Genomic DNA, 21,380 nt, shown 5'->3' with positions numbered 1-21,380 from the left:
AGGCACACTGTCACAAACATGTAGAACATGAGCGCAAACTTCTAGAGCAAGAAATGGTGGATGTAACTAAGGATGATGAAAAACAAGCCTTGAGTGCACGGGAATTAAAAAAATTGAAGAAGATCAAGGTCGATCCACTGCAGTTATGCTAGAAGCTCTTGCTAGCAAACCACGACGTGAAATGCAAAAGGCTAGTACTGCAAGAGCCACGGTTCCAAGCAGTAAAAAAAGACATCATCCCACTGTAGAGAGAGATAATGTGGATGAAAAATGGTTAAAAGAAGAGAAAGATGAAGAAGACTCAGAACCCGAGGCTGAAGATGATCAGGATGAACTCACATCAATCAAAAATCTTAATCTGCGTCTTAATGAAGCAGTTACAGATGATGATGTGGGATATATCTGGGGTCAAAGGACGTGGTTTGTGAATGCCAAAGATGTGGAAGCTGCAACTCTCTTTACTAATAGCCAAAGCCTTGATATATCCTATGCAATGCAAATATACGAGGCTTTGAGAGATGGTAAGAAACTTGTGGCAAGCAATGTGGTCTTGCGCCCAATAATGTTTTGTCCAACCAAAAATAGTTTTCTGGATCAAATAACATTTACAGGGCCTACACATTTCGAGGAAACCTTTAGTACACTCTTAAAAATATTCCACATGAACAAGGCGAAGAGGCACAAGGTGAGAATATGCTAAAGGAAGTAAAGAAGGAATTCCTCCTTCATTGCAGATTCCAGCCCATTGATGGTCAACATTGGGCTTATGCTTGTAATCAGATCGCAAGGGAAGCAAAGGAGGGCAAAAGACTCACTCCAGAACAATTTGCAAAGATAAGTTCATTCCATTATTATCCTGCAACAATCTGTATATTCAAGTATGAGATCAAGTATTTGATTGAGTCTGAAAGACTTAATCATTATGTCCATGGAAATCGTAAGATATCCTCAACATCAGACGTCTTACAGAAGGCAAGGGTTATATGGACAACATTTGGTTCTCCAAATCCTGATTTAAAGCGAAAGGTCACAAAAGTAGGCGCCGACACACTCACGAACTTCTATACTTCTTTGAGTGCAGTTGTGCCTAGGGGAACTCAAGAGCGAGAAGAAAGTATGACAAGCCTCAAGGTGGTGAGGGACAGATATGCCGACTACACTTCTATCATATTTTGTCCTATTGAAGTGTTCAATGAGATGCTTGAAACGTGTATTGCTTGTGAGCATGGACAGTTGACCTATGAAGCTCCTTTGTTTATCTCCGGCAAGTCAAAGGTAATGGATAAGAAGGAGTTGATGGCAAGGATGTGGAGGCCTATAAAGTACTTACCTAACAAGTATGCATCCATGGCAGCACAAAAAATTTTAAAGAAAGAATGGTTTTTTGGAAAAAAAGACAAAGACCACTGCATGGAAGAATGCATCAATGTACAAGTGAGGCGTGATGTAGTGCATAGTGCCATTAAGTATTTGCTGTCAGAGAAACAAATTCCACTTACTCATTGTAACATTGACTATAATGTGGCGAAGCATATAGCTTCTTTGTCAACACCCAAGGTAAAGCTATGGGCAAACAGGTGGATTAAAAAGGATGAAGATGGGTCAGAAATAGTAACCTCTTATATGAGAAAAGAAATCCCACAACAGGTGGTTGCATATGTGGAAAGATTAATTAGCGAGATAAGGATGCCGACAGATATGCACCAAAGCTTTCAATTCAATGTAGAGGTTACGGCAGAGTTTGGAAAGCTTATGAACTTCAGGGGAGTCTCAGAAGATGACTTCTTTAAGAATGAGTCAGCATGGGATAAGCCACAACTATTCTTTATCAATGAAGTTTCTAGCGATGATATCCATAACTTCATTAATAGAATAATATATACCACCATTAGCAAAGTGGCAATTTGCAACATTGTCATTTTTGTTGATAAAAAAGACAAAGAAGCCATGCAGGTTACTCTAGAGCGAGCATATTCATCAGATTTGAAGATCTATAGTGGTGTTTATGCAGCAAAGAGAGGCAAGAGAGAATGTGGCATAGCAATTCAATCTCTTGAATCATTCTTTTTGTGTATGTGGAGTCCCAACCCTGATCACTCCTTACAAAAGAACAGAAGAGGGAATTCAAATAATTTGAGATTGATGCTAGAAGAGCAAGATATTCCCAGGTCCATACATTATCAAAAAAACAACTATGGAAGTCCTACAAAAAGTGGGAGTCTCTTGCTTACCATGATGGAGAATTTGCTACCGGCAGGTTGGGAGGTCACCTTGTGCAGGATGGGATATTTATTTGAGGATCTCATCAGAAAAGGCAACTCCACAAATATTATTGAAAATAAGCATTTCATGGCTTATTTCCAGCTTCAAGCAGATCTAACCACAGGCTATGAAAAAGAGATAGACCACAAGGACACCGATGACATGGATGATTACCTTGAAGATCATAATGTCCCAGTTGATGATGATGAAAAGATGGACTTACATGACCCGTTCACAGAGAGGTTGGTGGATGAAGACAAACATGATGATGCCTTCTTTGATAATTATGGCTCGCAGGGTTATGAAAAAAGGCCACTACGACAATACTTAGCAGTATGAACTCTCTATTTCTCAACTAAATACAATTTTTTAAATAAGATTTAAATTTAAAGATAATGAATCTAATCTCTCATATTTGTTTACAGGCAATAGAGGGAGAAGAAATGGATGAAGTCAATACGGAGGCACTTCCTTCTACTTCAACAATGCAACCACCTCTAAATTTGATTGAAGAATCAAATTTAGCTGCATTGGATAAAATGGAGAGCTCATTTGAAGTTAGGATCGTTTTGAAACGAGAACCTCAATATTTGAGCTTTGGTAGAGAGGAGGTTTCAATCCTCTCCAATCCTTTAAAAGAGGTTAATGACAATGTTATCTTGGCCATTCTCAGGTAACGTTTGTTTATTTGTTGCTACTTCAATGAGTTAACATTTGTTTATTTATTCATAGTGTAGTTATATATCAGTTTCCTAGTGCAGAATGCAAATCAATTCTATGAGCTTGGTGCAGTGTAGTTATTTCTCAGCTTCCTAGTGCAGTGTAGCATCGTGTCTACATGCTCGATGCTCTCCTTTCTTCTATTCTTAGCTCTCCTCAAAAGACTATAGAAGATGTTTGTACCTGGTTAAGCCCTTTGAGTTTAGATGGGGTGCGAGTCATCTTAATGCCTTATCATGAGGTGTAAGTATCAACTCTAACCTTATTTTTACTATTTCTTTGGAAAGTTTGTGTAAAACAATAATCATTTTTATTCTGGTCGTGTAGCTCACATTGGAGTCTGATCTTCTGGGACCTTGAACTCAACCGTTTGTGGTTTGTGAATTCAATGGAAGGCTATCATGCCAACTCCCCAAGGTAATTATTCTCTTAATATTTTTGATACTTTCTTATTTTGTATCTTATGATCATGACATATTAATATATTTAATATGTCATGATGGACAGTGCTGCATATCGGCTAGTATCTGCTGTCAGAACAACCACGGAGCAACAAGATCAAGTAGAATTCAAAAGACGTCTGCCAGTGGAGCAAAAAGATGGACACAGCTGTGGGTGGAGAGTTTCCTACAACTGCATGTTGTTTCTTAGAGAGATTTTTGATTTGGAGTTACCAGTCAAAATGGAATCATATACAGAAGCCGATCTGCTAGCATTTCGGGCTGAGAGTATTCAGCATCCAATTACTACCATTGGGAAACAACCTGAAAATATGACTACATTGCAGCATGTATAAAACCTTATTTTTATACTTGTATGCTTGTTCAAGCCTTTAATTGGGATGTGTAAATCTCATAACTTTTTTATATTTTCCTCCAAGAGGAGAAGAGACTGAGTCTAATGAAAGCATGCTATCTTTATACTTCTATAATTATTTAAACCTTTATTTTTATTTGGGATGTGTAAATCTCATAACTTTTTAAATTTTTCCTCCAAGAGGAGGAGAGACTCACTCTGATGAAAGCATGTATGAAGCCTTACTTTTTAAATTTTTGCTCCACCAAGCGGAGGAGAGACTCACTCTAATGAAAGCATGTATGAAACCTTATCTGCTTGTTTAAGCCTTTATTTGGGATGTGTACATCGCATAACTTTTTTATATTTTTATAGCAGAAGGAGGATGTAGAAGACATAGCAAGTGAAGAAGAATATGATGTAGACTACTCTCTCAGTAAGATGAGTCATGAAAATATGAATCTATTGGAGCAGATTGGAAGTTCATTCACTGCTATGTTGTTAATTCGACAACAACCTCATTTTTTTGAATTTGGTGAAGAAGAGACTTCAATCCTCTTGAATCCTAAGAAAGAGGTTAATGTCAAATTCATTACAACCATCCTCAGGTTTGATGCAGCCTTTTCCTTCGCTTTATACTTTGCTTATTTTGATTAAACCCAAGAAGCTAATACTTTTTTTTTAAATATAGTAATGTTGTAGCAAATTTTCCGCAAAATATACAAAGCATTTCATATATGCTCGATCCTGGTATTTCGGAAGTGCTTAGCAACAAAGAAGAAACCATAGAGGATGTTTGCAAATGGTTGAAGCACGTTCCTATGAATGACGCACGAGTTATTTTCACAGCATATTACGAGAAGTAAGCATCAAACCCTACTTGTTTTTTCTATTGCATTGCTAGAATTGTCTCAAACACAGTAATTATTCTTTATTGATAATGCAGCTCACATTGGAGTCTGGTAGTCGTGGACATCCTTGCGAAGAAGTGCTTCTTTGCCAACTCAATGACATCTGTCCATGGCAATGTGTTAGAGTAAGTATAGACTACACTTTTTGTCACTTCTTGACATGTAGATTGATATGCAATGCACATATTCACTGATGTTATATGTTTTGATGTGCAGATCAGCTCAAAAGTTAGTAGGTGCTATCGACACAGTAATGCGGCAATGTGACTTGGCACAACAAATAGAGTATATGACATGTCAGGTATCACATCAAGAGAATAGCCACATCTATAATTGTGGATGGAGGGTGGGCTACAATTGCTTTTGGTACTTGGTCAAATTTTTGAGATACAAAATGACACCACACTGTCAACATATACGGATTTGCATCTCTATGCATTTATAACATGTACCATTCGAGCAATCATTAAGGGCGAAATGAATGCCGTCAAAGAGTCAAAGGGGATAGAAGACCTCAACTCTACAAACATGGCTTCATTGGAAGAATTGGGAAGCTCTTTTAATGTTAGGGTTATGATTCAACATAGACCTCAGTATCTTGAATTTGGGGGAGAGGAGATTTCAATCCTCTCTAGAGCTTCAAATAAGGTCAATAACAATGTTATGATGGCCATTCTCAGGTTTGATACAAACTTTTTCTCTGCTTGATAATTCAATATTTTGACTAAATCTAATAAGCTAATATTCATTTATTTGTTGGTGCAGTATAGTTATCTCATGATTTGGTAGAGCCGTACAAAACCATGTGTATATGTTGGATTCCCTCCTTTCTCCTATACTTAGCGATAGCAAAAAGACAATAGCTGATGTTTGTAAATGGTTATAGCCTTTACATTTAATTGGCATGCGAGTCCTATTTATGGCATATCACGAGATGTAAGTATCATGGCAACCTTTATTTTCATCTTATACTGGCAACATTGTGTTAAATAATAATGGTTCTTAATTATTCGTGTAGGGAACATTGGAGTCTGGTGGTTTGGGACCTTGAAGACAACTATTGTTGGTTTGTTAACTCGATTGCAGGCTTTCATGGCTTAGTGCAAACGTAAGTATTCTATTAATCTGTTGTTACTTCTATATTATGTACCTTATGTAATAGACACACTAAGTTTTTTTAATATGTCATGATGAGCAGGTCGATTGAGAAGTTGGTATCTGCTATCAGAGAAATAAGACAGTACAAGGACTCGGTAGACTTCCAAAAGCATTTAGTAGTAGAGCAGGAAGATGGGCTGAGTTGTGGGTGGAGAGTTGCCTACAATTGCATGTTGATTTTCAAAGAAATTTTTTCACTTAAGCCATAGATCTCATCGGAAGACTCTTTGGAGCTCAAATATTCAGAGGAGGATATACAATTGTTTAGGGCTGAAATCATTCGAGACCTAATTGCTGCCATTAGAATACAACGTGCAACTGAAGCACTATCAGAGCTTGCATTTAAGGAAGAGGAGAGTGAGTCTACTATGAAAGCACTGCACACTACAGAAGAAGTAGAGATCCAGTGTACATCTACAGCACCACAGCCTCCACTAGAAGCATCAGAAGAGTTGCCACAGCCTCCGCTTGCATTTAAGGAAGAGGATACCGAGTCTACTCCAAAAGGGGGAAAATTTTATTGTGAGCTTTTTAATGCGAGCTTTTTTGGAAATTTATCAAAGTTTGTGAGCTTTTTTAGAGTCCCATAAAAAAAGACCTACTAATCAAAAAATAACAAAGTAATTACTTATCCTGTATCTATGGATTTATCCTAGGAAATACCAAAGCAATTAGCAATTCTATGGACTAAAAAAGACAAAGCTATTAATCCAAGTAATTTATATTGCAAGTCAGTAATAAATGATATCATATATAAAAATGAGCCATCACAATACCAGCAAATATGTATTATGCATTCAAGTCTATGGATTGTTGCTAAGGCAACAAAGCTTTAATGAAACTTCAAGTAAGCATATTCCAATTTCCATGTAGTTCTATTATTTGAAAAGGCCAAAGCAATTAGTAAAATGTTCCACATTAAGAACATTGTGTTGACTCAACACAACAAATTTTGAGCAAAAAAAATTGTCACATCAAAAAGTGGGCTATCATAACACCAACCAAGTTTATATTTTGCATTCAGGTCTATGGATTGATCCTAGGTCGACTAAGCACTGATGAAACATCCATAGTGGAAAGGGTTGGTTGATGAATAAGCATGTGTTGATTTGGATCCAATCCCAATACATGGATGAAGATGTAATAGATATGTTTGCATGCCAAGTAAGGTTTTTGACCCAACTCTCTTTTTTGAAAATCTGGACATGTACACATGGGTTCAGTCTTGATGTGCACATCGTAAGACATCCGAGCCTTGTCAGACCCTGTTGTTCTCAAATGGAAAATACTATGATGAAGAAGCTCCACTGTCATTTCTCCCATGACAACAGCGTGCATAGATTGAGCACTAGCTATTCTTTTTGCAGCCTCCTTAGATATGCCATGCCTCCATTTTGTGGTTCTTACCAATGTGTGTTGAGCTAAATTCCTTGGTATGGATGCCGACCCTCCATGTGCATCACAAAAATTAGTTGGCATCGGTGCTGATCCTTGAGGTACATTTGGTGTCCTCCAATTTACATGGGGTTGATCCACTATTTGCAGTCTAAAACCAGCCTTGATGAGATTGCCTATCTCCTCACTTGTGTTTGTTTCCACATCCACCTTCCACACAGATGGACGTTCAGGAACATGCATGATATTATGATCTAGGTGCCATGTATGAGTTATATCATCATTACAAAGCCACATCCATTGTGCTTTTGGTCCTCCTACCCCTGGATGCCGCCGTTCAGAGTAGAAACAGGGTGCCACCACTCCTTGTGAACTGCTTTCTATATATCGATTACACTTAACCTTTCCATCTATGAATCCAAGACACTTCACTTTAGAGTTTTTGGAGGTCCTTCGAATTGCCCAAAAGGTACGGTGGATAGGCACCTCAACAATAGAGAGGCCACTAGGAAGGCCTCCTTGTCTCATAGGTGGAGCCGTTGGGGCTTGTTCTCTTATGGGCATGGTCTCATTCTGAGCTCCTTCAGCTTCCCCTACATTGCCATGTTTTTCCCAGGATGTTTTTGTAGACTCCCCTTGAACTCCACCTTGCTCCATTGTGGAAGCCTCAACATCCACTGGTTGGGTATTACCTTGCGGTTCTATTGAATGCCAATCTCCACCTTCTGTCTCGAACCTAATTTTTCTCGGCCTCCCTCTTTGCTTACGATCTCTGGTCTCCATCACATACCCTGGCTTGTGTGAGGTGTTTTCTAAATGTATACTTGATGACTTGCTTCTCTTTCTTTGGACTGTTACCTTATCCCCATGTAATGGTCTTGGTTCTTCATACATTGGTGTCCCTGCAACTGTTTCATGCACCATTTGTGCAACTTGTGCTGGTGAAGGTGTACTCCTTGAGGCCACTCTTTGCATCAAGGCTTCCAAGTTAGGACCATCCCCAACATGCCTTCCAATCATATATGCATATTGTTTGGCACTTTGTAATAGGGCATTTGCCATGTCCGAGACGCAACAATCATATAATTGTATTTTTGTCTTAAACCCTTCTCCTACTAGCCAACTACCATGCATGCTTTCAGCTAGATTTGACCTTAGAGTGTGTGCCTCCTCCAAGGAACTCTTTGTTACCTATGGTAAAAAGGGAGGTAATTAGATTGGCTTATTACATTTATTTAGCTTACTACATTTATCTACAAAATACATACCGCGCTCATGAGATTCCCCCAATGGGCGATCCGCACATCCCACCAACTAAACCATATGTCCATTGAAGGAATGTCGGCCACACGGACGTGTCCTGCATGCCACCACTTCCGAATGAGCTTTGCTTGGTTGGTAGCTTCTTGCTTTGTCTTACATAATCTCCAATTCTCACACATGGTGATATGCTCGTTCCTCATATCCTCTTTGATGAATTTCCTTGTGTGCTTATGCAAGCTTTGTTCCCAATGGAAGAGACATGAGCGCTCTCTCCCAACAATTATGTTGTTTGGACCCCCATTGAAAATAGTTCTCATAGCTATCCAATTTGCTCCAGCTTCATCAGACATGAAACCATGAAAATCTGCAGGGGGATACCCACATTCTTTCATTGTGGCATTCAACATCTCCCAAAATAGGATTTGGCTTGCAGCATCTTCATCTTTCATCTCACATGTGGCGATGGTCATTAATTCTTGCACACTGGTAGACAAAGCCAACATTATTAAATATTATAGCACAACTCTCTTGATGATAGCAACATGGATACATAAGGATGGAGGGAAGTTATACCTAGGATCATAAACATGACATGCCATTGTGCTCCACCCAATCACTCGATGGGTGTGATCAAATTGTACCCATGAATTCCTCAAATCACCATTTCCTCCTCTTCTCATGCGATTAACAAAATCCACACCAGATGCTGGACCATTGGTTGACATTTTAAAAACAAAACATTTTTCATCTGGCAAGCCTTGCCCTGGAAAACGACTTCCATGGAAGAATGAATACATAGACCTTTTCTTTAGTAAAAGAAGGCTGTCATAACCTTCCCCAACAGGTAACCTTGCCTTCTTCTCTTGTGCAACAATCCGTTTGAACCTGTAACATCAGAAGTCAACTATTTAGAAGGTCTTTATACCATTCTAAAGTTAATTAAATTAAAAATCACTTAGCTACAAACAAACATACCGTTGATTCTCAACTAGTGGTACCAATTGCTCAAGAAAGTTGGTCAACTCTAGATCTCCCACACTTGCCCCTTCATTATTGTCTCCTCTCATCAATGATGAATTCAAGAGCTCCTTGGCAACACTCATTTGAGCTTTGCATGGTCCAGCATTTTTATCCACCTTCAAAACATCTGCAACAAGCTTCTTTGTTTTCTCTATCATTGCCTTAGATGTTCCTGGCTGTACGGGGTGTTGATGTTCACTAACATGGACCATCAATCTAGTCATTGTTTCATCAAATGGCATTACATAATATACCATGTAGTTACAAGTATCAATGCAATAAGCAAGCTTACGACAATAGTGACAAACAATCTTGTTCCTCTCCTCTTCAGTCAAGAGTCCAAGAGCAATCTTCTTTTGTAGGTAGCCTCTAAAAAAGGATGTGTTAAACTTCTTATTGTTTGCAAAATAAGGGCAAGTAATTCTATGGCATTGTAATGAGCCAACACAGTAGCTAAGCCTTACTGTACATGAGATAGCCATGTTGGTGGTTGATGGTTTAGTCCATATGTGGCCATCAAATTTTTGCTCCATGCCATTCATACCATTGATGTTTCCAAAAGTTGGAGGAAATTCTAATAGCATACTTCCATTATATACCCTTGGTAATTCAGTGACTTGCGTCCTTTGCTTTATATTTGCAATCCGCATTTTGAGTATATTGGCTTGCTTGTTCTCCATGATCCAAGGTATGATGCTTTTGCTAATCTGACATTCATCTTTTGAATGGTCCTCATTTGAGCCTTCAAGGTCAATGTGTGAAGTCTGCATCATCTCAATGTCAACATCAGTCCTCGACTTATAAGAATTGTGGTACATACCAGGCTTCTCAATGGGATTTAACTCTTCAAGATCCACGTAAGGAGATGGTTGAGAGGTTTTCTTTCCTTCTTTGCCAAACTCTTCGGAGTAAACTCTACTAGCAACACAACGTGATGATGAACCAGGCTCTTCAAGATCACTAATAGTACTTGCTGCCATGATTGTATTGTGGATGAGAGTATACCTTTTCATCAAGGAGGCATCCAGTACGTAATGCTCTTGACCATCAATATCCCACTCAGATGAAAACTTTACCTTCATTGTTGCTTCACCTTCAATGACTGCCTTAAGGCAGATGAGCTTGTGCATATGGGGAAGAAGGCTTTGAAGGAAATGTTTACTAACAATCCTTCTTCCATCCTTGAGTGGGATAGAGTGTGATGGATTCACTCCTTCAATAAGCCATTCAATAGAAGCCTCTTCTATAGCCATTTTGGATGACACAACAAAAGGTACCAAAGACAGAGAGAGCTCAGAGAAAGTAGTTATTAGAGGAGGTCAGAGAATACAGACAATCTTGAGAGCAAAGGGATGGTAATCCAACATGGCATTGAGAGCAGAGGGATGATAACCCAACACGGATCATGAAAATAAGAAGGGATGAAAGAGAGAAATGCAGTGTGATGCAAAGCTAGAAGGCAACCAAAGAGACTTAGAAAGTAATGGTGGGAGAGAATGAAGAGGAGAAAATGACAAGAGAGTAGTATCAGGATGCGTGGTCACGAGAAAGCAGAGTGCAAATATTGAAAATGGATAGAGAATGGGTAGAGGATTGTGAAACAGGTGGTGTTTGAGCTAATTCCAATGTCGATGATGCCCTGACACCACAATGAGAAGTAGCCATGTGGCCGTCATTACAACCCATTGAGCTGGAATGATGGTGAGAAAGGTGGCGGCCGAGATTCTTTCACAAACTTGGATTATGCCAGGATGCCACAATCTTAAGCCTTAAAAGCCACATGCTACTATAGGGACGATTAATGATTGGAGAGAGATGAAGGAGAGACTCCTTCAAAACAACGTGGGCTATCTAGCATTCAAAACAACGTGGGCTATCTAGCAGGAAGACAGTGGGTACATCATCGATGCACGCTGGGGCCGATCGCACACTGATGATGCTTTGGAGACATCCTTGCTTGCGATGGTATCGAGGGATGAGCCACCATTTTGTTTCATCATTGATAGCTTCAAGCCACACAGAGAACAAAGAAACTAATTGCATTGTCGAATGGGTCTCTCACCTAGGATGATAGTAATTTCGGTAGATCAACTCCGCCATTTGGTTCTTGCTTTGCACTGATCTTCCCCTCTAACTTAAATAAAATATCCTATTGAATACGGCCCGATTAACCGAGTCTATGATGGCTCTCTCCTCCCTCCTTCCACTCTCGGCTCTCTCCTCCCTCTTTCCACTCTCGGCTCTCTCCTATCTCCTTCCACCTATCCTCCTATCTCCTCCCTCTTTCCACTCTCCTCCCTCCTTCGTCCCCTATCTTGGCTGCCTCCTCCCTCCTTCGTCCCCCTATCTTGGCTCCCTCCTCCCTCCTCCCTCTTTCCACTCTCCTCCCTCCTTCGTCCCCTATCGAAGGGTCTCTACGGCATGTAGGAAGTGTTTGTCGAGATGCTAGTTCGTAGACGTAGAGGGAAATTGGAAACCGTCAGATCGTCGTTGCGTGATAGAGCGTTTTGTTAAATGTCTATACGATGTTTTCTGATGACACAGTGAATGTGATTGTTCAAAAGCGAAAGGGTAATAGTTATCTGGAGACGCATCAGTGATTGTAGCGAAGATTCGGAACGAGGCATCTTGAGAAGGGTACAATATTTGGTATTTTAGTCTGTAACTGCAATTTTATGTCCGCTTTTGTGCTGCAAAGAAATCTTTCGTTTTTCGGACTGTGAAGGTTTTAGAAGGGTGATAGGGGTGTGGCTGTTAGAATGTAGACAAACTTCTCAAAGCTTCCACCGTCTTCTGATCCAAGCGATGGGATGAAGACGGGCCTGTTGTTGTTTACATTACAAACCGAAAAAAGGGGGGGCTCAGCAGCCCCCCAGAGTCTGCGCTAGCGCAGACTCTGGGGGGCTACTGAGCCCCCCTCTTTTTTCGGTTTCATGGGCTTTCTGAAAGCCCATGAAACCGAAAAAAGAGGGGGGCTCAGCAGCCCCCCAGAGTCTGCGCTAGAAAGCCCATGAAACCGAAAAAAGAGGGGGGCTCAGCAGCCCCCCAGAGTCTGCGCTAGCGCAGACTCTGGGGGGCTGCTGAGCCCCCCCTTTTTTCGGTTTCATAGAGCTTTCAGAAGCTCTATGAAACCGAAAAAAGGGGGCTGAAAGCTCTATGAAACCGAAAAAAGGGGGGGGCTGCTGAGCCCCCCCCTTTTTTCTGATCTCATAGAGTTTGAAAGCCCATGAAACCGAAAAAAGGGGGGGGGCTCAGCAGCCCCCCAGAGTCTGCGCTAGCTGCTTCATCATCAAGTTTGTGAGTCACTCTAATCTCTTCATCATCATTGACTCAATTGGAGGATTTGTTTTCATCATTGACTTTGGGATCGTTGTCTTTTTCTCCTCATTTTGCAGGCTTCAACTTTAAAGTAAGTTTAAAACACCAAGTCTCCCATGGCGATGTGTAATCTCTCTGGGAGAGGTGTGAAGTTTTAGAGGAAGGTAAGGAATGACATCGATGATCTGCACAAAAACCAGATATTTCATTCACTTCATACTGTTGCTGGAGCCGTAAAGAGAGGAGACGATTCTTAAAAACTACCATTCGTCGGAGATCGTGTTTCTCAGGATCGTACTCAACTACCAGAGCACTTCCGTTTGGCTTAGAGTGAAAAGGGCATTGATATGAACTACAAAGTGATGGTAGGTATCGTGACAACCTTGAGATTTTGAGCACATTGGCTGCAAAGTAAAGTTCATCATTTACAGCATCGTTCTACGCTCATGAAATGAACAAAGCTAGAAGGAAGCCACATCTAAGTGTGGAAGAATGAAGCTTAGATGATTGGAAAAATGATATAGAAGGTGCTTTGCTAATCTGCGATCCAGGGATGGGAGTTTGTGAGAACCATTAACTTTAAGGGATCGAAATGAGCATCAAGTGAACATTATATTCTGCAACTTTGTGTACGCAACAGAAGGAAATAGCAACTTTGTGTACGCAACAGAAAGCTCTTAGCTCTAGGATGGCCCAGCCCAAGAAATCATATGTTAGAAGCAAGGAGAAAAGGTGGACATTGGATCAGTGCTGACCAAGTAATGTGGACACGAGGTGAATCAAGAATTCCAGGGAGTTGGGAAAAGTGTTCGCAATTCCTATGGAGTCCCCAAAATCCAAAAACTCTAGCCCTATTCCTGGACGAGGGAACCGGAGGGATGCCCCACCTTTGATTCTGCTCTTGGATCATAAAACAAGTACAATTTACAAAATTAGCTTAGAACTGCAGGGTGAAATGTATATTCCTCATGGAAAAATGATGTCGCAATAAAATTTTATGGGTAGACTCTTAGATCGTCACACTCGGCGTGTTGTGGTTTAGAAGTCTAGCCTAGTGCAGACTTTGGGAAGCTGCTGAGCCCCCCCCTTTTTTCCGTTTCATAGAGCTGCTGAAAGCCCATGAAACCGAAAAAAGAGGGGGGCTCAGCAGCCCCCCCCTTTTTTCGGTTTCATAGAGCTTTCAGCCCCCTTTTTTCGGTTTCATAGAGCTTCTGAAAGCTCTATGAAACCGAAAAAAGGGGGGGGCTCAGCAGCCCCCCAGATCAGAAGCCCATGAAATCGAAAAAAGGGGGGGGCTCAGCAGCCCCCCCCTTTTTTTTGGTCTCATGGGCGAGTTTGGGGCTGCTGAAAGCCCATGAGATCGAAAAAAAGGGGGGGGCTCAGTTGCCCCCCAGAGTCTGCGCTAGCGCAGACTCTGGGGGGCTGCTGAGCCCCCCCCTTTTTTTCGGTCTCATGGAGTTTGGGGTTGCTGAAACTTGCTTTGTTATCTAACGACTATTTTGCTTTGTTATTTTGCAGTTTTCATACTTACGACTATGCTAGACATTTTGTGAGTGCTTGCACACGTATATTAGGCCTTGAGGGAACTCGCTCGGGAGTTGAGGATCATCCTCTAGGGAAGCTCACGCGAGTAGCAGCGATACTGTACTTCTACATTTTAATGATGTTATTTACTCATATTCTTTGGATATTGCTTTCTTTAAACTTTTGGGGTTGCTTAACTTTAGAGTTTCTATCTACTTAGAATTCACTAGAAAATTGAAATATGAGGGGTATGAGGTCTGTTGCACTAGATGGGCCATACTTTCTGCAGCAGTGGTGACGATGCATGGAATCTAAGTCTCAGGATGAGCTCCCATTTGATAGACATGCCTGCTCAACAGCTGCAAAAAAGGGGGATCTTTGGGAGGAGATTTATGTGCAGAAGCCCCAAGATTTTGTTGTTTTTGGACAAGCACAAGGTTTCCAAGCTCTTTGTTGGCTGGAGCAAGCACCTTGTGCAGGGTATTAGAAGATAAACCAGTTTTTCTTGTCCAAGGGCTTTGTGATAACTCCCATTGAGCCTAATTTGTATATTATGAAAAGGGGAAAGATTTGATTGTGCTATTTTATTATGCTGATGATATCATACGTACTAGGAGTAAGGAAAGATAATTTCGGATGAGAGATCATACTTGCGAGCGATAATGTGAATGATATCGTACTTACAAGCAAGAATATGAGGACTTAAGATGAACCTTCAAAAACACTGGACATGATTGTTTTGGCTTGTCAAACTCTCTCTTGGCATTGAATTTTGGCAAACATCACATATTGTTGCATGTAACAAACAAAGTATGCACATGGTTTTTTTGCAGAAATTCATGATGTAGTTTAGCAAGCTAATAGCAGCTACTTCATGTCTACTAGGTACTCCTGTGAGATGCTTTTGTGAACGCCACACTGGCTTTTTACTATATAACACACACTCTTTGTATTTCTCTAGCTGGTGGATACAAGCTCCTTCCAGGTAATGGTGTTGAGGCGGCCAGACATGATTAGAAAGGAGTAGAAGGCAGAGTACTGGCTGTCCAGGACCACACGAGACAAAAGTGTGATAGCCATATCTTTTGAGGAGAGCTCTTTCCCAACGTGAAGTATATCTTGATGGAGGCCCTGCATTTTATTAATGTGTTCCCGCATAGATGACAAGGTAGCGGGATTGGAAAAACGGAGCTGGATCTTTACAGAAACACGCTTCATGGGGGTCACTCGGGGACAATGAGTTTAGTTGGAGCTTTTCCGCTTCCTATTATTGAATTAGGATTAGCATTCATTTAAAGATATTGGTATCGAGAACTTTTTTCAAGGAATTGATATGTATCTCAATTTCTTAAGGGTTTGCATTGCAATGTATCAAGGGTTACAAATTTCACTATCTTAAGGATTTGAATCATTTGTATATGCTTATGCATTTTATATTGTACTATCTTAAGGATTTGAAACATTTTGTATATACAGGTTTCATAGTAGTGAGCATTTTTATCCTGACAAGATGGCACCAAGGCGAAAGAAATCAACTACAAGAGGTAATTCTAAAACTTTTTGGTACTGATAACCTTGGCATATCTATGATGGATGTGAGCAATATATAACTCATCCTTGTTGGTTGTGATATGTATTCAAAGGAACTAAAACTTATGCATTGAGATCAGGACCATCAAGAAGATTTGTGAGTGAGGAGTGTACGTCTCGTACTCCACAAAATGATATAAATAACCCACACATGGAGACACTTGCAGAAACTGAGGCTACTATCACTTGAGAAGAGTCATCGTCTCATCCCGTGATTAGTCTTGAGCAACAGGAGGTGCAAGAAGAGCCTCGAGGCCAAGGAGAGCAAGAGAGTGCAAAAAAGACACAAGAAAAAGCTCCAACACATGTAAGAGTACTTGGGAAGGAGATTCAAATTGGACTTTTGCAAGATGTCCTTGATCAGTTTCGGATGCAAAGAAGAATTGAACCCCCTCTGATTCCTCTCTGTAGATTGGTTGTTAATGAGGCTATTCGAACATCAACGTCTGAGATTACTGTTTTGAGAGATAGTTTTGATTCTAGAGGCTATGCTATAAATAGTGCACCTTTTCTAGTATCCTTGCAACGGCCAGGAAGTGATCAATTTTTCTATGTTACGGCACTTGATCGTCAAGAATGGGGACCTATTTGGAATCAAATAAGTGAGGACTTCGACAACCAGCTAAGTAGGGGAAGAAGTTCCTTGTTTGGGATGGAAATCATAGGTTGAAGGCATGGTTTTCTCGGATCAAAGACGGTACTCTTTTGATAAATCTATCATGCATAAGGAAGTGTTCTATTATAGTTTGCATTGCACATGATTATGTCATGCTTACTTGTGGAATTGATATGTTGTAGCTTATTCAATAATGCCAACTCGCCATATCCAAGTGAGATGCCAATTCATAGAGGTGCAGAAATCTCAAGAGGGAGAGCTACTTCTTGCCTTAAAATCAACCAATGAGTAAGATAACTTTTTATAATACTTTTATGTATAGCTAGTTTAACTTCTTCTCTTTAGAAACTAAGTCTATTGGTATTTATGTCTTTAACTTCTCCTCTTTAGAAAGTAATCCCCATGTGAATATATGTTGGTATTGCAGACTTGTTCGAGCGCATGTAGAGCATTCATATGGGCACGAGGTCTTTCTCTTTCAAAAATTTGGCATGGCAGATAAATCCTCACTTCTTGAGTTATTCAGTGAAGAGGATAAGAGATGGGTGGAAGTGGAGATGGCAATAGAAAGGAAGAATAGTAACCCATGGTACACAGCACCAGCTATTGTCTTGGCACAACTTGTTTGGAAGGTATCTACGCGAACTATAAATATCCCTTTGCTCTATGAAAGGTGTCCCAAAAAGGATAATGTTTTGATTTCTTGTTTTCATGGAAGGTTGATTTTTCACGTGCAATCAAGAAAGCTACTCAAAATCTTAATCAATCGAAGATGGAGTTTGGAGGAGTATACTAATAAATTTATTAAGGCTATTAAGAATGTGGAAGTCATCTTTCATGATCGAGCATACAATGTTTTGATTTCTTGTTTTCATGGAAGGATGATTTTTCACGTGCGATCAAGAAAGCTACTCAAAATCTTGATCAATCGAAGATGAGTCTGGAGGAGTATACTAATAAATTTAGTAAGGCTATTAAGAATGTGGAAGTCATCTTTCGTGATCGAGCATACAAGATGGTACCTGTTGCCAATCCCGCAAATGGTGATGGCTTCTTCGAGCTTCTATTTAGTTATGATTGGAATCAAAAGGGTGCCACGACTAAGGACAAAGTGCATATATTAGCCTCATCATGTCTCAATCCTAATAGGTAATGTCAATTAATATTTTTGCACAATTACTCCATAGTGATGCTAATATTTTTTTCCTTTGCCATGATATTAATAGGAAAAAAGAGCTTCGACAACAATTGATGATGGCACGTGGAAATGATCTAGTTGCATCTGCTAAGTATGGGGATGCTCAAAAGTTTCGACTACATGTGAAAAAGGAAACATATTGGCAATACTTGTTTGAGCGAGGGATTTCCATCATCAACAATTTGCGAAGCCATGATTTGGAATTGCCCGATGGGTTTGAGACATTTGCTCGAGAGCAAAGACGACTTCACCTCCAAGAAGCCTTCCCTATGCTTTGGAAGGATATGAAGTCTACTCTTGAAGCAGATAAGCAGCCAGAAATGCAGGAGTCATCCTTACGTTTGGTGTATAGGTGGTACAATAGCAACCCTCTCCTTTCTCTTACGATTAATAAACTGTTTTACTCATATGTCTACATTCTTTCATACATTATAGGTGGATACGGTCTTTGCGTGATACCAATTCATCTGCAAGGATTCCATATGAGGTCATGGCATGGACAAACATGGAGAAAGAGGGAAGCATGTATCCCTTATCTTGGAAAGATAAGGGCATAACGATTTGGGAGATTAATGTGTGTCCTTGGTGGTTGGATTACCCACTGGGAAAAGTACATCCCACTGAGAAAAATAGACGTGAAGGTAATACTCCAAAGTTCCTATTCCATAGGCATCTAGACCAATGTCTATATATGCGGGTATCTACCATATACTTAAGTTTGCAACATTTGCTGCTCAGTCTTTGAGAAGAACATGGAAGACAATATGGATGAGGATGAATTGGATGCAGAGAACCGTTATGTGGATATCACATTACGACCTAGATCAACGGACGGAGAGTCAGCTATCAAGAAAAGACCTGTGAGACCTCTACTCCTCATACTTATGTAATAGTTAACAACTAACACTAATGAAAATATAGTATAACCTAGAGTCTTGTCCTTTGTAATTCTTACAAGCAGGTTCTATCGGAGAATATAGAGTCCTCTAAGACTCGAGAGCTGAGAACAAAGCAACGACTCGATTTTCATGCTTCAAGAACCAGTTCCATTAATCAACAACCGAGTTTATCTAGTGAGTATCACTCCTCTCTTTCTTGGTTATGATTTTTTGATTTTGCAGCCAAACTGAAGCTTTCAAGCTAGGATTTGATGCAGATGTAAAGTTGTTTGCATATATGGATGTAATTATAGAGGATATCATTCAGTTGTCGAATGCACCAAAGCTGTAAGTGTTTCTTTTTTTAAGAAATGCGTACATTTAAGAATCTATTTTGGAATATAAGTCATTGATCTAGGGAGATTGAATTGTACATTGTAGGGTTGATGAATTTTTAAGAAAAGTGAAAGCACCAGGTCTGTCACACAATGGTAATTCTTGTGTCGAGGTGGTTCGCTTGGTATGGGCAGATTTTCCCACAAGTTTGGCAGTGGAACTCATAAGTAGTACTACATGCCCAGAGTGGAATAGATTCTCCCTCAAGCTCTCTGCAAGGGTGGCAAAGTTTGCCAATGACTTTGTAGCAGACCAGGGGTGGTACGTGACTTGCTCTCTCCCAGAACATTGGGGCTATATATTTGCACATGCGAAGAAGGCCGAGTTCGAGCTCCATCGATCATATACAGTGCTTCTTGACTTTGGTTATTTACATGATGATGGAGAGGAGGTACATTAAATCACCTAAATGTTTGTTTATATTGGTCTAATAAGCATGATTTGCTTGTATCTAACTTGAGGTGCCATCATCCATTAGGTTCGCAATCTACAAATGGGTATCTTCTGGCGTGGAAAATCTGACCTCCCACACATGGATCGACAAGCAGGTGCAAATGTCTCTAATAAGCTTTTTTCAGCAAAGACATCAGTGCTACACGAGTGTGACCGTAAACATGTCACAAAAAGGACACAAGTTGCATCAACTTACTTATGAGGAGGGGCAGAAAGATCAGATTACTTGCACGAGTAAGATCCTATACAAGCACAGATTGAATTTATGGGGTATAATTGAAGTTCTTTCAAGGAAAACAAATATGGATTGTCAAACATCCTCTGATCCCTTTTAGTGCTTCTTGTAGGTGGATACTCAGAACATTCACAGACACTGGTGATTGCATCATCGATGTCTTTGCAGGTTGCTTTGGGATGGCAAGGCTTTGTGAAGAGTTAGGTCGCCATTGTCTTTCCATAGAGAATGACAATGTTGTTGCTGACATGTGTCTGCGATCAATCAGTACAGAATAGCATTTCCATAAACTATGTAGTATTGACAGTAATACTTGTAGTCATCACTTTTGATGTTCTTGTTGAGGTTATCATGTAACACATACTATGTCCTTGCTCATGGTGGTTGTATGGCACAAGAGTGTCTTTATTGCTCTATGCTTTTTTCTCTTTTTTGGATCCATAGTCAGAGGTTACTGTGTGGGGAATGCTGATCCATAGTCAGAGGTTACTGTGTGGGGAATGCCCTTGTCAATATGTATGCCCATTCCGTGAACCTAGATGATGCAAGGGCAATGTTTGCAGAGATGCCACAATGGGTTCTGGTCTCCTAAGTGCGATGATTGCTGGTTGTGCTCAGAATGGGGGCATGGCAAGACATCCCTGCAACTGTTCAGGTGCACAGAGAATTTTATGAACTGACCTATTGGGATGTAGTGTCATGGGGTGCTTTGATTGCAGGATGCACTGAACATGTGCATGCTGTTCTTGCTCGAGCTTTTTGGGAAAATGCAACATAGTGGCATGAAGCTAGATTCTATTGTAGAGATTGTTTTTCCAAGTTTCGCATCCTTGAAACTTTTGCAGCCTTCCTATATGTCAAAACCTACCCTAACTTCATTTCAGCTTGAGTAAAAAGTCCATAACTTGGGTATAGACTATAGCTTTTACTTTCTGGACATGTCCACCTGACTGTATGTCAAAACCTCTTTTAATTTCATTTTAGCTTGAGTAAACAATCCATAACTTGGGTATAGACTCAATATATTTTTGAATCATTGTCTGGCTACTGAAAGCACTAATCATTGCTAGGGAGTGTTTAATCTCATTTCATGAATGTCCTACCTATGAGTCTGTATTTGTTCCTGCTTTCATATCACACATTTTTTGGAAGGAATGTTGATTTTCCATTGTGGCAATGTAACGATTTACAGGTGCCACAACCAATGTTTCATTGTCCTGGCTACTGAAAGCACTGCAGCCTCAATATTGTTGAGGACTATTTAATCTCATTTCATTAATGTCTTGCATTTTAGATAAGCTTGGTTGAGCTATAGAACAATATGAAGCCTATGTGTTTAAATTAGATTTTTTGGCTTTTTTGGTAGCGTTGGCAGCGAGCAGCCGTTGCTGGTGTACATGTTTGTACCCTTTTTTTTTACCTGAAGTAGTTGCTCAGCATAACAGATGTAATTAACCATCAGGTTTTTTATTGGCAATCTATTTGCCCTAGTACTATGAAACCACAAGGGCATTAGGTTTTTCAGAGATTATGAGTACACATGCACTTGTACGGTTAATACTTTCAAGCAATTAGATTGGATTAAGTGTTTGTGGATGCTTATGCTTGTATGACATCCCTAGAAGAGGGTCGTGTGACCCATGCTACT

At 40.2% G+C, this 21,380-nt stretch overlaps 1 protein-coding gene and 1 long non-coding RNA gene across 2 annotated transcripts; one reads left to right on the top strand and one right to left on the bottom strand.

Annotated features, from left to right (window-relative positions):
• Positions 1-8,494: 8,494 nt before the first annotated feature.
• On the bottom strand, positions 8,495-9,301 carry LOC147882455 (uncharacterized). Its single transcript, XM_087400250.1, has 2 exons — positions 9,078-9,301; positions 8,495-8,987 (listed from the first exon to the last, which is right to left on the bottom strand). The coding sequence occupies exons 1-2, from the start codon at positions 9,299-9,301 to the stop codon at positions 8,495-8,497; spliced, it is 717 nt and encodes a 238-aa protein (XP_087256376.1).
• A 9,711-nt stretch (positions 9,302-19,012) lies between these two features.
• On the top strand, positions 19,013-20,001 carry LOC147882454 (uncharacterized). The gene is made up of 3 exons (XR_015543846.1): positions 19,013-19,435; positions 19,523-19,731; positions 19,845-20,001. It is a non-coding gene; the product is annotated as an uncharacterized LOC147882454 (long non-coding RNA).
• Positions 20,002-21,380: the final 1,379 nt, after the last annotated feature.

This window comes from Dipteris shenzhenensis, chromosome 29, assembly GCF_047967505.1.
Source record: "Dipteris shenzhenensis isolate YYH24624 ecotype China chromosome 29, Dip_SZ_1.0, whole genome shotgun sequence".
In the NCBI taxonomy this organism is placed as follows: domain Eukaryota; kingdom Viridiplantae; phylum Streptophyta; class Polypodiopsida; order Gleicheniales; family Dipteridaceae; genus Dipteris; species Dipteris shenzhenensis.
Note: the sequence above shows the minus strand (reverse complement) of the source record. Positions and strands in the feature narration are given on the sequence as shown.

What these genes read in the sequence shown, in the direction of transcription:
- LOC147882455 (XM_087400250.1), bottom strand. Translation starts at nt 9,301, where the DNA reads ATGTATTCATTCTTCCATGGAAGTCGTTTTCCAGGGCAAGGCTTGCCA. An exon ending in TGTCATGTTTATGATCCTAG is followed by an intron (nt 8,988 to 9,077) that starts GTATAACTTCCC and finishes TTTGTCTACCAG; the next exon opens with TGTGCAAGAATTAATGACCA.